General features: G+C 39.6%; 1 protein-coding gene across 1 annotated transcript in view; it reads left to right on the top strand.

The window, feature by feature from the left end:
* Nucleotides 1-12,874: 12,874 nt before the first annotated feature.
* LOC124422575 (neurogenic locus protein delta-like) overlaps nt 12,875-22,005 on the top strand; it is a 28,023-nt gene continuing 18,892 nt past the window's right edge. Inside the window, exons 1-2 of the mRNA XM_046959226.1 lie at nt 12,875-15,023; nt 17,470-17,772. Coding sequence (XP_046815182.1) covers nt 14,964-15,023; nt 17,470-17,772 — 363 coding nt within the window. The 5' untranslated portion in view covers nt 12,875-14,963. The remainder of the gene's footprint in view (nt 15,024-17,469; nt 17,773-22,005) is intronic.

Below are 22,005 nucleotides of genomic sequence, written 5' to 3'. Positions count from 1 at the left end.
GATGAACGTGTGATTTTTTTTATCGATGCGACGTGTTTAAGAAAAGATACGGATATATTAAGAAATACAGGGATTCTCTTGGTGATCTGAAAAAAGAAAAAAAATACTTGGTCGACTCGTGAATTGGCTAAGGCCAATTATCGAGGCTTCTGGGCGTCTCACCGGTTTTGGAAAATGTTCTCGATTCGTTAGAAGTGAACCACTCGAATTAACGAGGCCGATAACGGTGCCGGCAGGTGCCACGTGCTCCAAAATATCGTGGACTACCCGTCATTCTTGTTTTCTCGCTTTGGACTCGCGATATTTAGCATCGTAAGTACGAAAGTACTCGTTTGAGAGAAAAAGAGAAAGAAGGAAAGAGTGAGAGAGAGAGAGAGAGAGAGAGAGAGAGAGAGAGAGAATGTCGATCGAATCTTTATGGAATAAAAAGTTACTTGTGCGGGAAAGTGACTTATCTTAATTTCTTGTAATGACCTGTAATAACCGTATAGAAAATGTGAAAAATTACTCGATATATATATATTGTTCAATATCGATATCATTCTGCCGGCTGTAAACTTTATTAAAAAATCCCTTCGGCCTCGCATTTCAAGCACGCATGAAATCTTTTTGCCACGCTAAATCATTGCGTCTTTAGCTCGAGGCCATTTTTTTCTCTCATTTCCTCTGAGAAACAAGGGAAACCCTCGTCGTTGGAAATTTTGGCAGCTGTTCGGGATACGGAAATGACCCTGGACTCTCGGCTTCTCTTTCTTTATAAAAAAAAAGCATGCAAGGAAAGAGGAAAGCGGAGAAAGTAAAAAAAGAATGATCTATTTGTCTCTATTCATTTATTAAAATGCGAATTTTGAAAATACGATGTTTAAATAAATAACTATTCTTTCTCTCCCTCTCTCTCTCTCTCTCTCGCTTTTTCTTTATCCTTTTATAGTAAAGAAGGCTATTAATTATTTTTGATCCAACTCGAGGGTAATTGTCGATTTCATTTAGAGTGTCTAATTATGAGAGATCAGAATGTTGAATATACTTTCTTCGTGAGATACTTTCCCGTGGAACGAATTTGTGCGTGGAACAATGTAATGAGATATCGATTTTGCACCTGTTGCCTAGATATAAGTAATGAGAAAGGTCCGATGATTAACCAGCCACTGTGCATGAAGATATACATCGACGCAAATTAATGATCGTTCTATGTTGATTAAATTTCCTTCGATTGTTCGACATCCATAAATTATTTTATAGAATTTCCCAATTGTATTCCTCATTAATTATATTATTATAGAATCGTACGAGCGTTCATAAGTTACGTTTGACACGACCCGTGATTTGTATTTGATTAATTCTGATCGTAAATAATGGTATTTATTATTCGTTGAACGTTTAGCAAAGAAGGCAAATCGACGACATTCGGTTGTTAATCCTATGATTTATCTTCTCTGTGTTCCCTCTTCTTCCACCATTTTAACCGTTGCGTCTCTTTTTGAATCGTCAAGAAGAAGATCTGAGAGGTGGTTCTACGTTATGATTCAAAAGATTCTCTATGGTCTTCGGGGTGTCTCGCAGCTGTTCCTAACCTTCTCTATTTTCTCGATGGTCTCCTAACGTTTTTCGCTCTTCCAAACGTCTTCTTACCTAACTGCCACGGAGTACCAACTATTCCTCAGAATTATGCTTATTCATTTTTCGTATCCAACCTCATATAAAATCCGTACTCAAGGTGTCTTCTGCATAGATCTAACGATTCTTTAAGGAACCTACATCGAAAGATTGATTGAGGTCGGATAAAAAACATTTTCGAAGGTGGTAACGATCCCTAAAAGATTTCGAAGGGTTCGAGAAAAAGAGAATGGATGGTCGACAGATTGCCGGCTTCGATCGTAGTCTTTAAGGTTTGCCAGCCGGCGAACCTCGGCTTCTTCTGCATGCTTTTGCCCGCTTCACGACTGACTCTTGCCATCGAAGATCTCACCCCGCGAAATTTATCGAAACAGAAGGTATTTTACATTTAAGAAAAGCACGGATTTTCCATCATTCCTAAAATAAGTCAACTTATAAAACATTTGTTTGTAGTCCAGTTTGTTCCTTTACCTCGACGAAATTTACTGACCGCGAGAAAGCATGACTATTATTAACAAACAATATTTCATTGCCAAAAGAGTAAGTACTTATATATTACTATAAGGATGTTGTATTCTTGTCACGAACTCCCGATAACTGGACTTGGGACTCCAAATTATGTGATAATAGTGAAGATACATATTGATAATATTGAAAGATATTGATAAGAGTATCGGTAATAGCAGGACTTTTATCGTCAGCAGAATCACCACCGTCACCACCTCCGTTACCACCACCTCCATCACCGCCAACACCATCACCACCACCACCACCAGCAGCAGCGGCAGCAGCAGCAGCAGCAGCAGGAGCAGCAGCAGCAGCAGCAGCATGAGCAGGAGCAGAAGGCACCAGCACTAGCACCGGCCCTCACGACCACCAGGTGCTACCCACCTTCGGTACCTCCCCGTTCTCGTTCTTGAAAAAAACCTTCTTCGTGAGTTCGGCCCTCCCTTTCTTCGCTTCTTCTCTGGCTTTATTCCTCGAGATTTCCACCATCTGCAGCTTCGTGCCACTCCTCGCACACGGAGACGCACGGATATCTATACGGATACAACAGACGCGATCCACCCTCCCCTCACCCCCTCCTTTTTCCCTTCCCTCACATACTCGTTTCCTCAAATTTGCACGTTATCCCTTCGCTCTTTCAAAATAATCGTAAAAACAAAATCCCTGCCGAGTAGCTTATGTATCCCAAGAAATCCTTCTGCATCTAATTTCCTCTCTTTAATGTCTGTAATTAGTCACGACGATTATGCGAGTCTAGTCCTAGCCATTTGCACGATTAGTCGTTTAACAGGGATCATTCGCGAATTCGAGGATCTCTCCTCTTAAATGTCACCTGTAAAAACGCGTTAATGGAACGGGCTTGTTATACGGCAAAATAAGGACAGTAGAATGGAGAAGGAGAAAGAGAAAGACATACCATCGTCCCGCATTCTTCGTATTTCGCGGGACAACGTGGACGATTGTCTGGGAATGCAAAACGGAATGTTTTTACCTTTCTTGAGAGACACAAATCGAGAGAATAAAATTAGCAAGAGAATATTGTTAATTTATGTTTTATTGAATGTTTTGCGAAAGCAAAGAATAAACAATTACACGAATTTCTTTACCATCAAATTGAAGGAGAAAATAATAATTTTCTCGACGGATACGTCAGATCGAAGTTGTGACGAGCGTAAAAGTTACATACTTACGTTGTTGCGGGCTTATTAAAAGTGAAGCGCGACCTTCCTCGTTACGTTACATCCATCGACGAGTTAAAAAGCTTCTGCTTTCGCAGCTGCCTTGTCGTTCGAAAGTTGTTTACACTTTTGCGAGCATGCATATATATACATACATACATAAAAACATATATACATATGTACATATATATGCGTATAGATATATACGAATTTATATATATATATATATATAAATGTACAGACGCTAGGGAGAGGCATCTCTCGAAGGTATTATCATTGGCGCCGGAGAGATGGATTAAGAATGTTGTGTTGTCGCAAGAGAGAACTCCAGGACAGTACGCACTTTCCTGAGAATATCTAAAGTTTGTGCAGGTGATGCGGCTTTACTTTTTTACTTTTAAAAGTCCTTTAAAAATAATAAAGTTTCGCAAAAGCTTGGGACAGTTTTTCTTCCTTTTTTTTTCTTATTTTTACGATTACTTTTACTATTATTATATAAATCGTTATTTTTAAAGATGCTTTGAAAGGTTTATTTTTTTCTTATCGACTTATAATATTAATAAGCAGGTAATAAAAATAAATTGTCAATATCTCTAGCGGAAATAAGCGTTAAATAAATTATCTTTTTTCTTTACTTTAATTCAACCTACACCATTCCTAATAATAACAGCTTATATAATCGTCGATAAATTTAAAATGATACATTTTTCTTTTCTCTTTTTTTTTTTTATAACTTCACAAAGTGGCAAATAGTAATGTGAAACATCCAGAATGCAGTTCTTTAGGCGAAACTTTCGAAGGTAATTAATCGCGAAGCGTATTGTTCTTTCTCTTTTCAGGACTAATCGAGAAATCGATTCTTCGCAGTATACAACGGTCTCGCTTCGGCGATAACTCGTTTGATTTAACTAGACTAATTTGACGTCTTGCTTTCGTTTCCAGTGACTAATTAACGAGCACCATCAACGTTCCTAAATTAACATCGAATCTAACGCTCTCTATTAAACCTTTTTCTTTCTTTCTTTTATTCTTTCTTTTTTTTTCTTTTAAAAAGCGAAAATAATTTCTATGATTTCGTCGTAATGTCATGGGAATTATCGAATCGAAAATATTTTATGTGATACGTTGAAACACCTTCGCAATATAATACGCTTCATTACCTTTTGATATAATATCATGCTCTAATTGTTTGCTCGTTCCGTAAATAGCAAGAATACAGTGCTAAAGTTCCGTGTCTCGTCGTAACACTATAGGTATATAAAGTCATGTTCACTTTCTATTTTCATGAATTTATTGTTTAATGTATTTTTAGATATTGAGTTTACTTCATTCAAGTTGCTTACGAACGGTTATCTACAGGGAAACATAGTGGAAGCTATTTTCAGGAGCAACCAGGAAAAAAAGAATCTCACGGTTTTCGAGGTTCAGTTCAATAGGGTTAAAAGGAATTACATTATCTTGAAGAGTTTGGACGAGAAAACAAGAGGACTCGCAAAAGGATCTATTTCGCTTGCTATGCACCCGTTGCACACCCGTTGCATCCATTAAGTTTCTTTTCTTTATTTGCCTTTTTTCTTCTTTTTCTTTTTTTTTTTTTTTTTAATTCTTTCAGATTTATTCTTTTTTATTACGATACGCCAAAATATAATGTCATACAGAAATACATACATGTAAGTACTGGAAAGAAATGATCATTGAAAATTAGATACTATATACATACGTATATATTATCAGTTCGTTAAGTATACATTGAAACATAAACAAACCACTGTTCCTCTTTTATAAATTAATTGAAAGTACACATTAATTTACGTTGATTCATTTTAATCAATAGAACACATATACACATTTGATGGTACGTTATAATACAATTTCGACGTGCGATTGTGTGTGAGTCAGGTAGTAAGGTGGGTAGGTGGTTGATAGGTAGATAGGTAGGTAGGTAAGAAGGTAGGTAGGCAAGCAGATAGGTAGGTGCACACACATAGCGTGGGAAGGTCCGGCAGCTGAGAGTTGAGGGTCCCAAAAAGCGGCTGCAAATCTGTCTTCTCGCTCCCACTTGTACTTGCGCTTCCTTGCTCGTGGGATTTCGTCCTTTGGATCGACGGACCATATGAAGAAGGAACCCTCCAGGCGACTTTTCACTTTTCTCTTGGTGAAGAAAGAATCAAACCTGTTTTTTTTTCTTTTCCTTTGAAAACCCAACGTACATAGATAGGATACATAGATAGATACATATATAGGTATCTACATCTTGACTATAATAATAAATAAGCGTTTTGACAAAATAAAAGAAGATGCTGAAATATCTAAGTTGTATCAGTAGAGTATTTTTATCAAGTTTTATTGATCATTGATGGATTCGATGAACTTCGTGTTTGTTCAAAAGGAACGTCCGCACTGGGGAAGAGGATGACGACAACATCCTGTCCCCAGCATTGAAAGAGCCAGCGAGCATTCGGTAAGATTTCATTATGAATTGTTCGAGTTCCTGTTCAGACAGTGAGATTAAATCCGAGAGGAACTAATCCAGCACGTAGTTGCGACCCTCTCTTTCTCTCATTATACCTATCCCACGAAAGGACACGCTTGTACGTACGTTGGTGAGAGAGGCCTGTCCTGGGACGGTGTGAGTAAATAGCATTTACGTACGTATACGCACGTTCATCGGTATAGCTCGATCCTGAATTCGAATACGGGACAGGAAGCTTCTGCCTCTCCAATTCTCGACTCCAACTTGGCCGCAGGGACGGGTCTCTACATCTCTCTGTCTCTCTCTATCTCACTTTGGGCGAGGTTCTTCGAAAAAAGACGCACAACAAAAATAATAAAAAGTGCTTCCTTCCGTTTCTTCTGTAGATCTTGCATCTGGCTGAAAGCCGCCGATCGCCCGTCATGTTTCATCTTCGAAGCCCACATCTAAGTATATATATTTCTGTATACATATCTATGTGGGTGTGTATTTATACGTTATATGTATTGTGTATCCATGTACATGCATACTAACTCCATGATTTTTGTATAAAAAACATAAGATCTTATAGCATTTATTTATGTGCCATTAATAGTTATATAGCCGATAAATATCTAAAAATTTCGCTTCACTTCATAAAATAATATAATATATGATAATTTTTAGTACGATGTTAGTATGTATTTATTAAGAAAAAGATAAACAAGAGCGAGCCTTTGATATATGTACATATAATTTCAAATGGTTTCGAATATAAATGTCCTCATAAAACTAGCGTGAAAGTAGAGCTTGGGATTGTAAAGAGTGGATTCGTGGATTGTGTATATGGCAGCGACAAGTAGTACTCCGAGAGAACGGAGTGTTGTTTGCCTGCGTGTGAGAAAGAACTCTGTGGGCGGAAATGGCCCGTACAGAGAGGCTGCAACCACCTTGGCTTCCGTTATATTGAGCCTTAGCGATACGCATAACAACCTTGTTTTTTTTTATCTTTTTCTCTTTCTTATATTTCCCTAAATCTCTCCTTCCTTCCTTCCTTCCTATACCGTTCGACCTACCGCTTTCAATTATTCTTCCTCTTCTTCGAACTTCTGTTTTCGCACTTTCGTTATTCCACCTTGCATGCAAATTCTTCCTTTAAAATCTGATCACCTCTTGTTATTTTCATCGTCTATATGTATACTGTTATAATAATTAAGTGTTTGACAAAAAAAGAAAAAGAAAAAAAACAAAGTAAAGAAGAAAGAAAGAATATTTGTAGAGATCTTAACAAATACTGTTCTTTTGATGTAGCCATATTTAATAGATATTTATTATGATATAAAATTATATTAATTGAAATTGTGATGAAATACACGAAAAACTCTGAGATAATAAATTATCGAGTTAGGACACATGATATAGGTACGACATGAATGATCGCAGTTAGTATTTGAAAAAAGAGAGAAAAAAAAAAGAAACGAGAAACAGAACAAAATTTATTTCCGAAAAGAAATATTTTGCACATCAAAAAAGAACATGCTTAATTTATGAACAACGCTGCGTGGTATTAAGTAGGTCGTTATAATTAATGCAGTAGCCACTTTTAATTTTATATCTTGTACATCAAAAAAAAGATACGCACGAGGACAGGCCATTTACCTCGAAAGAAGAAGCGCACTTTGGGAAAGTCGACGTCGCCGGTGGCGCTTATACTCACTTTGTCCCCCTTTCCCCCTTAGTGTACAGATAAGTCACAGTAAGCGCGACGTATTCACGATACATAGGTATACTGAATTTGCCGAAGTAGTGAGCCAACGATTAAAGCGACGATACATACATACATACATACATACATACATACATACATACATACATATATATATACATACATACATACACCGCTGAAGCGTTTCTTTTACCATAACAATACCGTGGTTCGTCATAGCCGTCGTAAATGCGCTTCGGTCGTATTGTTCTATGGTTTCCCACACGCGGTGCGTACGTGACGCGAATTCATCGTCTTAATGGGACTGCGGAGAGAGAACGAAAGAGAAAAAGAAAGAGAGAAAAAGAGAGAGAGAGAGAGAGAGAGAAAGAGAGTGAGATACGTTAAAAGTGTCTCCTAAAAAGTTTCATCTAAACTTAAGAAATTATTGCAGAAACGTAAGTTTGACCTTTTCTTCTTCCTGTTTTTCTTTCTTTTATATATATATATATATATATATATATATATATGAAAAGAAAAATGAATTTTTTTTGAGGTTCAGAAAGTTTTGAAAAGATTGTTCGGTTAAAATTCGGTGAAAATTTTCTTTTGTCAGTTATAAATCAAAGACGACAAATTGACGAGGGACGGAAGAACTTTTTTCAAAGATCCCATTGAACCTTCTGGTCCCTTTTCTTCTCCCCTTATCTTCTAACCCTTTCCTTTCCCAACTAAGAGATATAACCCTTTTACCTCCCTTCCTTTCCTGCGTTCTTCGTTTCACTCCCGCGCGTCTTCCGACAGACCAAAAGCGAGGAACAGATGTGGCTGCTGCTGTTACTGCTGCTTCTTCTTCTTCTTCTTCTCCTTCTTCTTCGAAGAAGAATTTCATCCGTCTGCTTTTCGATTACTTTCATCTTGCTAGCTTTAAGCGAATAGGTACTGCAGGTAATACACTCCCAGGAGCTCTGGGCGTAGTAAATGGAAATGCGAGCTTTTTCTATTTCAGTATGCCGTATCTGGGAATACTGCTGGTTTAGGTGCATTGTTATTTTTTCAACCGGGAGATGCGACCGAGCGCACATCTTCCATTTTTGAGAAAAATTTGAAAGAGAATTTTTAGATGAAAAGGACGAGCTAGAGGGTATTGCCAGACACGATATAATAACAACGTTCGACCCATAATAATCATCTGTAATTTTAGAAACCTAAAAAAAAATAATGAAAAAGTATAATAATAATTTTAAAAATCTGCACTTTTTTTTTTAATTTCATCCGATCGGTCCGTGGGCGAGTTTCGACAGAGCTCCAAGTATATCTAACATTTTAATATTTGTTTAGGAAGTTAATGGGAAAGGACCAAGAGAACGTAAGCGAGATAAACAGGATGGAGAGACTCGGAAAGAAAGAAAGGAAGATGGAAGGAAGAGAAGTTAAAGAACGGAAGGAAGAAGGAAAGAAAGGAGGTCCGCTTTGGCCGGGAGAAACAGCAGCTGCAACACTCGATACGTATCGTGTTGGGACCGAGGGGTTGTAGTGGGGAGTATACCCGCCGGGGTCACTCCAGAGAGATTATTATCGTTCGGATCGAGAACTTCGTTCGAATTCGCTAACATTCGGGAAAGTTCGGGCGCGTGGCACGCGTGCCGTATCCCCCACTATCGAACAGAGCCACAAAGTGGACCCGCTTCTTCTCTGACCCACCATCGACGTATTCCCTGTAACTTCGATTTTTTATCCGTATGTTTTCTACGATCTATATTTATCATTCCGATCAATATCGATCGAATTATATTAATCGATTTTTAAGTCTTTTATATATATGTATATACATATAATAATACTGTACTGTATGTGTATATATATGTCTGTATATGTTTATGTATACAGGGTGTAACTGAATAATCTATACAAACTTTGGAAATAAGTTCCAGAGATCTAAACAAGTAAAAAATATTCTATGAACATGGAGTTGAGAAGGTGGGACGGAAACGTTTGAGTTTTTCTGCAATGACTGGAAAAATTATCACATCAAATCGCATAGAAGTTAGAAATTGTTTTTTCTTTTTCTTTTTTTTTTTTCTTAGTAAGGAATGCAGGTTAAAAGAAAATAGAAAAAATCACAAGGGATTTAGAAAGATGGTAAGCTATTTAACGTGATAATTTTTGCCGACCATTGCAGGAAAATTTCGAATCGTCGTAACTCCAAAGCAAACGTTTTCCATGCTTCATAGAATATTTTCTACTAGTTTACGTTCCTATAGCTTATTTACAAAGTTTGTTGACAGATCATTTAATTACACCCAGTATATATACCTGTAATACGATCTCTAAAAAGCAGACGATAACTGAAGTACTATATTCACGGAATCACGTTTTCGAGAAACAATGCGACTTCGATGAATCACAACGTGTTCAAGTTTATTATTCCGAGCGACGCCTTCAAGCGTGCCGATATACGAATGCATCCTACGTTTCTTGGTGCTTTCTGTTAAAGAAAGTGTACTCACATTTCCCACGGTGGTACGAGATTTGAGATTCGAGATTTACCCCTGTCCCGTCTGCCCTTGATCGTTGTTCACGCTTTTTAATCTCTTGGCGTCAATATTGAAACAACGTTTAAAACGAAGAAAGAAAATGTTCATGGAAGAAATACAAATTTGATTGTTTTTTTTGGCGCCAAGATTTCAATTACTTGAGAGATAGGAACAATATTCATCAGAAGTTTATATTTGTCTTGTTTTTTCCTTTTTCTTTACGATTATCGTAAAATAGAATATTGTTGATATTGATTTATCTATAATGTTTGTGAATTAATTGTAAATTAGATGTGAAGAATATAATTTTCTTCATTCATTTAACAATTCTGAATGGAACAAACTATGTATAATAATTCAAAAGGATTATTTATAAATAAATTGGCATACACAGGCGGAAGAAGTTTCGTAAGAGAAAAGATTCGTCTTCTACGAGATTTATGAACTGACAGAGTATTTATCTATTATTAGTAAATTATGAAATGATAAAAGACAGGGAAACATTGTATATAACGTAAAAAATTTAACAAATAATGTAAAATCATGTGAAAATACATAAATTTGAGTAACATTAATCACTGAAATAATCACATTAAAAACTGAAATGATCGATGAATGATAATGAAAAATGTGATTCGGTTATAATAAATATTTTCTACGTTGAAAATAAATGATGTATATATATATATATATATCTTGAACATTAAAAATAGACAATTTGTTGGCGAGTTTTCTTGGATAATCTTGAGTTTTCACTTATGTATGAACGAAATCCTAATTCGTAACGACAGTTTAACTTGGCTCTTGGGCGATTCATTGAGTCTCGTGCAGCCAAGTACATTCATATATAGTGTATACAGTCATACGGCAAAGAGAGCTCGTATGTTCGCGATCTCACTCGTAACACAACAAGCCCATATGTATGTATGTATGTATTCGCAATCGGCCGTATGAATGAAAGACCGAGGAAGGAAGGAACGAACGTAGAACGAAGGGAGTCGCGTGACGGATCCACGTGTTGTGTGTGCGCCAGTTACGGTAGAACGTAACTACGTTTACTGCCGGTGTATACGTACATCAACATATATGATACACACACATATATATATATATATAAATATATATATATACACATATATATAAATATATGTGTAAATGCACGCGCTCGTACTCATACGTAAGGAAAGAAGAAGGTTTAGGTCTTTACTTGTACAGGTTACATGTGCGTGCATTACCGTGCTTCTGCATGCAAGAAGGATGGAGTCAAGTGACGCAGTGAAGAAGACATAAAGAGTGAGGGGTTGAAGTTAAAGAAAGAGAGAGAGAGAGAGAGAGAGAGAGAGAGAGAAAGAGAGAGAGAGAGAGAGAAAGAGAGAGAGCTCGATGTGGCGGCGAAGGTAAAGAGGCCGGAAGTGGTTCCATCTGGCTCCCCCGTTGGTTTGACCTGTTGAACCACTCGTGACCGGAAGTATAGCATACACCTACGGGCTCCGTGGAGGCACCGCTTCTTTCTCGCGACGAACGATACGACAAAGGCTTCATTCTACTTTACGATACCTTATCATTTCGGAACCTGGCGTTATTTACCAGGTATAACGGACGCAACCGTGATTTCTTACAAGTCGCATCGTTATTCCTGCACAATTTCTTATTCTTTATCGTTGAGTAAATATAATCGCGTAGACACTGACTGTTGTTTCCGTTCTTTATTATTTTTACAAAGTGGATGATCGTTAACGATCGATAACGACTCGGCATTGAATTACGTGCGTTACCATGTATTTAAAATCGAATCTACGCTCTCCCGTCTCGTTACAGTGGAGACGTAAAGCGACACTTGGCGAAGTTTATGGCGGGGGTAGCTTGTAAAAGCTAACACTGGGGAGAAAGAGCAAAAAGTGCGATTCGTTTTGGTGAACAATAGATCGCATCGATATGTGCTCGAGACAGGTCCAGGGCATTATATTCCGAGTACAATACCTTGAGCGGGAGGCAGTATGTGCACCGTAATAATCTGTCACCCCCGAACACTGGCGCGTATGGAACACGTTAGGGTTCACCGCACCCCTATTTGATAAATATGACGTCACGAACAGAAAGAGAGAGAGAGAGAGAGAAAGAGAGAGAGAGAGAGAGTAAGAGAGAAAGAGAGAGAGAATAGGAATCTTTTCATATTTCATTCCGATCGTAGAAAACTTCAGATACCATGCGAGCTCGCGAAATTGAGACAATACGAAGTATAATTAAAGCTACTTTTCGAGTGAGGGTTAAAAAAAGGGGTAAGAATAGAATGTGCGAGGTGAATCGGAAAGATTAGTCGAATCAGAGAGGAGGGTCGAGCGATTTCACGCATCGTCGCGAGTTTCGCTTCGCGTAAGAAGCGTAATTCGCTGAAAAAAGGAGGGGAGTGTGACGTCACGAAGTGTAGGACGCGGCGCGTGCCAACGGGTCCAGAAAGAGAGAGAGAGAGAGAGAGAGAGAGAGAGAGAGAGAGAGAGAGAGAGAGAGAAAGAAAGGGAGAGAGAAGGGGAGAGAAAGAGAGAGAAAGGTATGGGGTACGTCTGGTAGTAAGCATAGGGAGGAGAGAAAGGTAGAGGGAGGGAAAAAGGGCGAGGTGGCCGGGGTGTCGCGCGGTGGAGGTAGATCGTGGCATGGTGGTGGGGGTGGGCGCGTGCAGCCGGCCTGCAGCTGCCTTCTTTCTCTCCCCTCTCGCTCTGCGCACCGGCCAGAGTCTCTACGGTCGCACTCTGCCACTGACGCAGCCGCTCCGTGTGCCCGTCACCCCTCTAGCGCGCGCGTTCTGCCACGCAACCCCTCTCTACGGGGAGCCGGCGGGACCACAATTATAAGTAGGGGTGCTCCCAGCTTACTGCCTCCAGTCGAGGGTTGAACTCGCTCTTGTCACGCTCGCGTACACGTTCGTCCTTCGTAGAAAACCCGAGGAGCACGCGCACCGAGGGTTGTTTATGGACTAAAGACGGGCGGTGTTTTTGTCACGAACGGGAATAAAAGTACGCGTTTATTTACGCAAGACAAACGATAATAAAAAGAAAAACGAAAGAGAATAGAATAGCGAAAATTATCGGCGAGTAATCTCAAAAGAGTAGTGAGTTTCGCGCGCGATACGTACACGCACGCGCACATACAATCTCGCGGCTCGTCGGTGGATCAACTTCGCCATCTGCCGGCGTCCCAATCGGATACAGTGTGTGCCCGGAGAGTCTTCGTTTAGTCAATGTCAGGGTGCTTTGCGTTCTCTCCGTTGTGTGGCGCTGACGCAAATATTTTTTTTGAGATATTACAACGAGAGGAGCCGAGAAGAGGGAATACCGTCTTCTCAGCTAACGAAAGGATAAGGATACGAGCGTACGAAGAATAAGAAGAGGAAGAAGTAGAAGAAGTTACTTTCACGCGATAGAGGAAAATAACGAGTGTATAGAGGAGGGCACGTTTCTTGCCGGTGAATCCGGTGGTACTTGGTTCTCGAAGAGTCGACTTTCGTGACTCGTCTTCTCTCCTCTCCTCTTTTTTCTCTCTATCTCTCTCTCTCTCTCTCTCTCTCTCTCTTTCTCTCTCTCTTTCTCTTACTCGCTCGCTCACTCTTTCGCCTCCCACGAAAAGTCATTCCTCCCTCTTGGAAGTCCCGCCAGGAGCGAGAAAGCAGGAGCTTTTCTCTCTCCCTCTTGCCAACGCTCCACCTCCAGCTTGGTCTTGCTAGTCCTGCCCTACCAGCGACAACGCACCCTTCTCTTCGTTCCTGGGCCTTCTGTGGCTCTCCCCACCATCGCCACCACTACTCGCCCTCCTCTCTCTCTCTTACTCACTCTCTCTCTCTTTCTCTCTCTTGCTCTTCCTGCCGCAAGGAGGGCATACTCGGCGGCTCGTGTCAGTAGTGTGTGCGAGGCAGTGCGGCAAGGCAGTACGACGAGTCAGTGCACGGCGACTCGTCGTTGTGTTGCGACGGTTGGCGCGGAGGAGAGTGTCGAAGAACGTGTGACCCTTTTTTTCTCTCTCTCTCTCTTCCCCCGGTGCTGCTAATCGCGTATATCTCTGCAACAAAGTATGCTCGTTGCGAATCGTCGTCCTCTTTGTGCTGTTTCTTTTTCTTCTTCTTCTTCTTCTTCTTATTATTATTATTATCCATCAATCTTTCGTGGCCGACGTAGTGCCCCGTGCTACTACTGCTACTGCGTTACGAGCTCCGAACAATCGCGTTGAGGACCTCTTTCTTCTCTCGCTATCTTTCTCAGCGTGGGAACGACGCAACAGCGAGGAGGAGACATCGAAGAGACCCCCTTCTTTCCTGCTTTGACCCTCCCCCCTCTTGACGAGGCGTCGTCCTTCCTTTATCTCCATCTATATCTATATATCTATACATATTACATATGTGTGTTTTGGATCGCGTCTCTCATTCTTTCTCTCTCTCTCTCTCTCCCTCTGTCTCTACAGTAAGCTAGAGGAATAAATGGAATATAAAGTGTTATATATCGTCGGGGGAGTGTGAAGTGATCGAGTGCTCGAAATAAGAAAGAAAAAATAAAAAGAAAAAAAAAAAGAAAAGGAAAAAAAAGGGGAGTAATAAGGCGATTCCCTAGAAAGCATATTAAAAATTCTACGATACTTTGGTTTTCGGAAATTAATAAGAAGAGTAAGTGAAAAGTGCCGCGAACGGCAAGTCGCCGCCAGCCTTCGCGAGTTCGCGAATACCGGGCGGTGTATACGTATATATAAGAGGAGGAGGAGGAGGAACAGCAGCAGCAGCAGCAGCAGCAGCAGCAACAGCAGCAACAACAGCAGCAGCAGCAGAAACGTTAGAGCAAGGAACGTTATCGGTGGCTATGCAGCCTCGCGAAGCTATTACCGGAAGAAGATAACGCCGACAGTAAGTCGGACAAAAGACGAATCACCACGGTGGTCCACGCGCACGAGAGACGCGTAAACATTCGGTGGCTTCGATTAGCCAAAACATGTGGACCACGATGTTAGTGTGGACGGTCGCCGTCGTTCTTCTACCGTCACCCCGTGCGGTAAGTTAAATTTATGTATACACGCATTTACTACCCTAGTATTATTATATATCCTTAGAATGAGTATGCCGTTTTGCTCTAGACGCCCTTTACCACAGACACAGAAACTCTTTGCATTAGAGAAACACTCGATCGAAGCCACGGTAAACACACGGTTAGTGAATGGCGATGTAAACACACGGGCTAGAATAAATAAATAAATTGATTACGTTCGTTTCTCCGATGAGAGAGCAGCCATGCGTGTCCTTCCCTTTGAAGTTCTATCGCGGAACGTCGATGAGGATTAGGTTATCTCTTTTTCTTAAGAGGAGATTCCTCGAACTTTATTTCGCGTTACGCACGAGGATCCCTTCTTCTTTTCTTCTTTTATATGGCCAGCTGGATCGCAACAAGCTTATTCTTCCTGGGAGATGTTTCTTCTCGATTTTCTCTTCTTCTACTTTTCTCTTCTCTCTTTTTCTTGACTCTCTCTCTTTCTCTTTCTCTCTCTCTCTCTCTATCTCTGTTTCTCTTGCCGTGCGCCGGCAAGAGGCGGGGGAAAAAGTATCGAGATACGCTGCATGCAACTCTAAATCTGGATCCACTCTTTTAGAAGTGTCTAGCCTCTCCTCCCCCTCTTCAAGACCGTTCCAGGCGCAAGCAGCTTCTCTGCTGGTTAGAAGAGACCAAGCCTCGCACGCTACACCAATGATGATCGTCTCTTCCGTTTGACCTTCATCGAAGGTAGTATCGGAGTTCAAAGGTTCGAACGCGCTTTTCTTTGTTTGAAAGATGCCGCTTTTTGAGCAACTGTGAGATACCATTAACAAAAAGATGCACGTCCTTTGAAATGATTTTGTGACGAAACATACCGGCGATGCGTTCCGAAAATACGCAACGGCGGCCATTCTCGTTCCTTAAATAACCTTCCAGCGCGCCAAAAATGAGAATTTCTCATCGAGAGATATCTTCCCGGCGCGTCTACAACCCCTCTTCCGATGAGATTACATTTGCCTTAGTAAGGACGTTTCCAAGAAATACGAGCTACGAAATACAGGCATGTTATTTTTTTTTTTTTTCATTCATTTAACATTGACGTCACGTACGTCATCGTAGGAAAGATTTCGAAGCGGTGAGAGAGTCATCGGGAGATATTAATGAAAAGAAATTGACTTTTTCCTCCATCTTTTTCAGTGATAGTTTTATTTAAATATTTTAGGTCGTACGAATTGCATTTACGCAACAAGTATCATTTTTATCTATAAATCGAAACAAATCTTCGATAGTTCCTCCTACGATCAATGATTTTAAAAATAATATAGGATGGCATTTTAATATTTTTTTTTAGAATTCCGAGATGACGTAGTCGAGGGTGGGAAGGTGTCTCGTGGGAATGCTAGTTCGTTCTTTCGACGAGTAGGTGCGGACGTGCATCGAGCACGTGACCGTTCAGAGCGACCTCTTTGCAAGTTCAAATAGTCGAAAGGCGTGTGTATCGCGCCTATCGCCTTGTAACAACCACTGCATACTACTCTATTTCCGTCTTCTTCCGTAATACTTGGCACAAAGTCGTGTTTCCTATTCGGTAAAAGACTATCCTTTTTTTTCTTTTTACGAATCAAATTTGTTAAACCTGCTGTGTTTAATGAATGTCCCGAAGGGTGTATAAACCAACATAAAATGTAAGAAGAGGAAAAACTTAGACGAAGACGAAGAAGAAGAAGAAGAAGAGACCGGTCCCTTGATCGTTTACATACCGTGGAAGGTTCGCCATTAATTCGTTAGAGGAGGGAGATAGCGCGGTCTCGCGTGTTAATATATTTACGGGGCCACATCTTTCCTCTTCTCTCTCTCTCTGTCTTTTTTTTAATTTTTTTAATTTTTTTTTTTATTTACACGAAACCGCCCACTCGCGAGAGCACCATGCGCGCGTGCGTACACGCTCCGAAAAGGCACTTTTTTTTCTCTCTTTAACGCAGAACTCTGTAACGGCCCTCTTTCTCTCTCTTTCTCTCTCTCTTTTTCTCTCTCTCTCTCTCTCTCTCTTTTTCTCTCTTTCTCTCCTTACACTCTCTGCTTCCTGGGAGACGCGGTTGCGCGCGCGCACTTGCTCTCGGCAGACGCCATACGCGTGCGCAAAAACACGCGCGTGCTTCGAGCCTCGAGACCTTCGGTGTCTCGTGCCTTCTTCGCGACTATGTCGTCTCGACCCCACGTCGTGGGTTCTGTCGTTTCGATGGGACCACAAGCGAGCCATGTTTCGCCGACAGATGTTGTCTCCCCTTTTTCTTTTTTTTTCTTCTTCTTTCATCGAATGTTGACTCGAAAGTTATATATTAAAAATTTTATGATTCTTGTTAAAACATACAGGAATTGCGTCTTAGTTGAGCAAATTGATGAACCAATAATAAACTTTGCGATATTTCAAATGATAAGATGAACGAATTTGGTTTTTTTTTTCTTTCAGGTTAACGCTTCGGGGGTGTTCGAGCTAAGGTTAAAGTCGTTCGTCAACGAATATGGGAAGGATAGTCTGGGTAAGTGCTGTTCAGGCACTACCTCAAGGACAGGCGAATGTTCAGGTGTTTGCAAGACCAGGTTTAGGGTATGTCTGAAGCAATACCAAGTGAAGATCGACACAACAACACCGTGCACTTATGGAGATGTTGTTACACCTGTACTTGGCGAGAACATCGTTAATCTTAGTCCAAATGTCGCCTTGCCCAGTTTCACTAATCCCATCAGATTTCCGTTCGAGTTCACGTGGCCGGTAAGTTATTGAATATTTATTTAGATTTATCAAATCTATTTTTGATAAATTTATTATTATCAATAAATTTATTTTCAAACGCTATTAGCATCATTTGCTGTCATCGTATTCGTATACTCAAGTCCATCGTATTAAACAAAAAAAAAACAAAAAAAAAATGAAACGATGCCAGATGGAAATCATTCAATGAACAAAAGAAAGAAACAACAAGAACGATAACATTTGTCTTCCCTTTTAACCGTTCCCTATTTTTTATTCCCCGTTTCTCTTGTTTTCGAAAGAAACTAGTTATTTACTGTAATTTGCCATAATAACAGATTACATTCGGGATAATTGTCACGTTAGTACGATCAGGGAGCATTGAAATGTAACTTGAAAGACTGTGTTGAATGGTGCCATACACAGAGTTATGATCGTTATGATGGAGGAAGTTGTTCGTTATAGGGCCCACCGGTTTGGGTATCCCTGACCCTACGATATATGACTATAGACTTTAACGAATTTAAATTCGTGCTTGACAAAATTCACTAGAATTCATAATAAATAAATTCAATTAATAACAATTAATAACAAATTAACATCTACGGGATATTCAGAAAACGCCATCGCATATTTATATGATAGATAGGGCACATCATACTACGTTAAAAAAACCTAAGTCGAAAGTTCAATCGTTTTTGAGATATAAACATTTTAGTATGTTATCATCATGATTGTCCAATATTTACCAAGAAATTGTGATAAGCTACGCCTAAAAGTCGATTTTAGAGTATTGCAGAGTCAATGAGATGATCTCGAATATTGCCCATCCAAACATCTAACGAAAATCTGTTATGGTGGTTTGTTTGAATTAATGCGTGAGTTTTTATTTTCCATACATGATAAATTTGTTATTTCATTTCATATAAATGTAGCTTCATTAATAAATAACAAGAAAAATACGAAATTTAGATTTGAAGAACATTTTACGAGTAGCTACTATAAAAAATATATTCTTGCTTGATAGTCCGGTAGAGTGAGTTGAATATGGTATGAGTAGAGTAATTTCCCACGAAGCATTCTTCAGACAGTAGTATCGATTCTTACGGCATCGGGTATCCTTCTTATGCTAGTTTCGGAATTTTCTTCTATGTATTATTCTTAAAATTCGATTCTCCATATCGAACGTTAATACAGATTTAGACATGCCAGAGTCTTGACGATGAGTTCTATATGAGCCTAATGAATATTTTCGAAAAGTGTATTAGTGAGAAGTCTTCGATCAGGAAATTTGTTCATGTAAAAACGTCATCTAACTTTAATACTTTCATATTAGCACGATCATACATAAAATGTATATCTGTCATTTCTTCATTAGAATAATATCTAGACATTTTCTGCGTAATACTTAACGTAAACCTGTAATCACTTAAGTTTAATCATGTAATCATCAAATCCTCAATTGCCAATTGATGACAAAATGTTTATATCTCATAAATGATTAATCTTGCGATCTTTGTTAACATAGGTTTTCTTTTTTTTTTACTGAATATAGTCTGTTCTATCTGTTATATAAATATAAAATGACTTTTTTTTTCTTTCTTGAACACCCTGTATATTTGGAAGGCAGATCAAATGTATGATGACTATGCGTTGTAGATTTCTTTAACATTTAGATACTAGCAAGGAATCACGAGTATATATATATATATAAGGTAGCTAACATTATGCATCCTAGGATTAATACTTTGATCCTATCAGCACTTCTCACATAGCTCAGACTATGAGCTATCTGGTAGTGCACAGTGTGCCACTGGCAGATGGCTAGGCCTTTTGTGCTTCTATACGTCCCTCGTGTTTGCCCCACCTCTCTCTTTTTCTCTCTCTCTCTCTCTCTCTATATATATATATATATATATATATATATATATATATATGTCTCTCTTTTTCTCTCTTCTCTTCCTTTCCATCTCATCGCCGTGCCTCTCTTGCGAACGGAGTTAATTTTACTAACCCATATGGCGCCCCCTGCGCGCACTCGCACGCCACACACCAGCCAGTCTCTTTCTATCGCCCTCTTCGTCTTGCACAAGTCTACTTTTCCGTCTTCCTCTATACTCTCTGTCCTCCTTCGGGCGCGTTTATATATCGCTTGGCGTTACGAGTCTGTTATGTCGAGCCTGAAGTGACAGAACGCGCGTTCCATATGAAAGTATTAATAAAAAAAAAAAAAAAAAAAAAAAAGAAAGAAAGAAAGAAAGAAAGAAAAGAAAGTAAGATACATAATAAATCGTATCTTCAAATCAAATAGAAAATGAAATCGCAAATCGAATCTGAACCATTGATTATAATATTCCAAATAAATGATAAAAATGACGAGATATGAGACGGTAATAAGAAAATCTTGCGTAAGTAGTTCCGATAAATTCGAAGAGTCCGGTGAGTACTCATTTTAATCGGTCACGTCGTCGTACGTTTGCCTCGCCTCGACAAGAATCGCATACACGATCCGTTCCTAACTCGTATTCAGGTGTGCGTGTACTCTTTGCGCTTTTTTACGCCTTTCTTTCTCTTTCTCTCTCTCTCTCTCTCTCTCTCTCTCTCTCTCTTTCTCTCTCTCTCTCTCTCTCTGTGCGGCAGCCAAACGATTCAAAGAAATACGGTATTTTTAGAAAACGGAGAGAAACTCGAAAGCGAGAGCCTCGTGAGTTTGCACATTTTTACTCTTTCCTTATGCCTTTTTTTATCTGTCCCTTTCTCTGTCTCTTTCTCGAAGTAACGCTATGTGCGTATGTACAACACGGTATGATGTTCGCGGAACGTGCGTTTGCTTCAAAGGAGAATAAAAGAAAAAGAGAGAGAGAAAGAGAGAGAGAGAGAGAGAAAGAGAGACAGAGAGAGAGAGAGAGAGAGAGAAAGAGAGAGGATGCGGTGTCAACCGAGTGTGGGACGGAGAAAGAGAGAAAGAGAAAGAAAGAAAGGAAGAGCGAGAGAAAGAAAGAGAAAGAGAGAGAGAATACGACTAGAGAAGGTGGGCCCAAAGGGAAAGAGAAAGAGAGAGACGAAGAATCGTGGTCCCACGGCCGAAAAGGCTGCGTGATTCGCGTCCGGGAGAGAAGAAGGAGCGGAGAAGGACGCCGAATGAATGGCTGACTCGGCGCACGACGATGCGCGACTTCCACGACGCGAAACGTTTAGCATAAATTACTCTCCTCACTGCTATGAGAAAGAGGAAGACGAAACGCTCTCGCTCGCAGCTCGATAGACTCGTCCGTTCGGCTTCTAAAAGTCCGCGCGAGCGCGTAGTTCCGTGTATTTTTAGTAGTTTCACCGCGAGCTACAAAACTCACGCGATCGACCTCTTTTCTCTTCTTCTTCTTCTTCTTCTTCACTTATATTCTTCTTCTTCTATTTCTTCTCTTATATTATTTTTCTTCTTCTTCTTCTTCTTCCTCTTCTTTTACTTCTTCTCTTATATTCCTCTTCTTCTTCTTCTTCTTTATCATCATCATCATCATCATCATCATCATCATCATCATCATCATCATCATCATCATCTTCACTCCCTCGACCCCTCGAGCTACAGGCGCCACCTTGCGCGCCCATTAACGATAACACGCTAAACCCCTGCTTATGATCGGTTTCTGTTTAGCGGCGATATAAAAGATAAAAAAAAAACAAGCAAGCAGGATCGATGATCTTTCTCCTCGATTTTCTTTGCGAAAGGATCAGCGAAAGGAAGGAGAGAGAGAGAGAGAGAGAGAGAGAGAGAGAGAGAGAGAGAGAAAGAGAAAGAGAAAGAGAGAGAGATTGTGTGGCACGAACGGTGCTCGAACGTTCGACGAAACTCGTAGGAGAAAAGTACGCGAGGAGATATATAACTGACATAGTGATCGGTGCAAACGCACCACGGGGTCATCGAGCTCGTATTATAAATCACCTGATATATTATGACCCATAGAAATATTTTACTTTTTCAAATCGAATAAATTTTTTTTTCTTTTCTTTTTTTTTTCTTTTTTTCTTTTTCTTTTTTTTTTGTTAACTAGATAATTATTGTTTATATAGGTATAGAGTAATTAATGTGTTTAATGTGTTGTACGAAGTGTATGAAGAATTAACAAAAGAAATCATTTTTCTTTTTTTTTTTTTTTTTTCTTTTAGCAATAATAAAAAGTATTAAATCATTCTTTATACAATTTCTTATCAAAAGCTTTTGGGGAAAAACAAATGTATGCATTACGTAAATCTGAT

This window comes from Vespa crabro, chromosome 3 (genome assembly GCF_910589235.1).
Source record: "Vespa crabro chromosome 3, iyVesCrab1.2, whole genome shotgun sequence".
NCBI classification, from domain to species: domain Eukaryota; kingdom Metazoa; phylum Arthropoda; class Insecta; order Hymenoptera; family Vespidae; genus Vespa; species Vespa crabro.
Note: the sequence above shows the minus strand (reverse complement) of the source record. Positions and strands in the feature narration are given on the sequence as shown.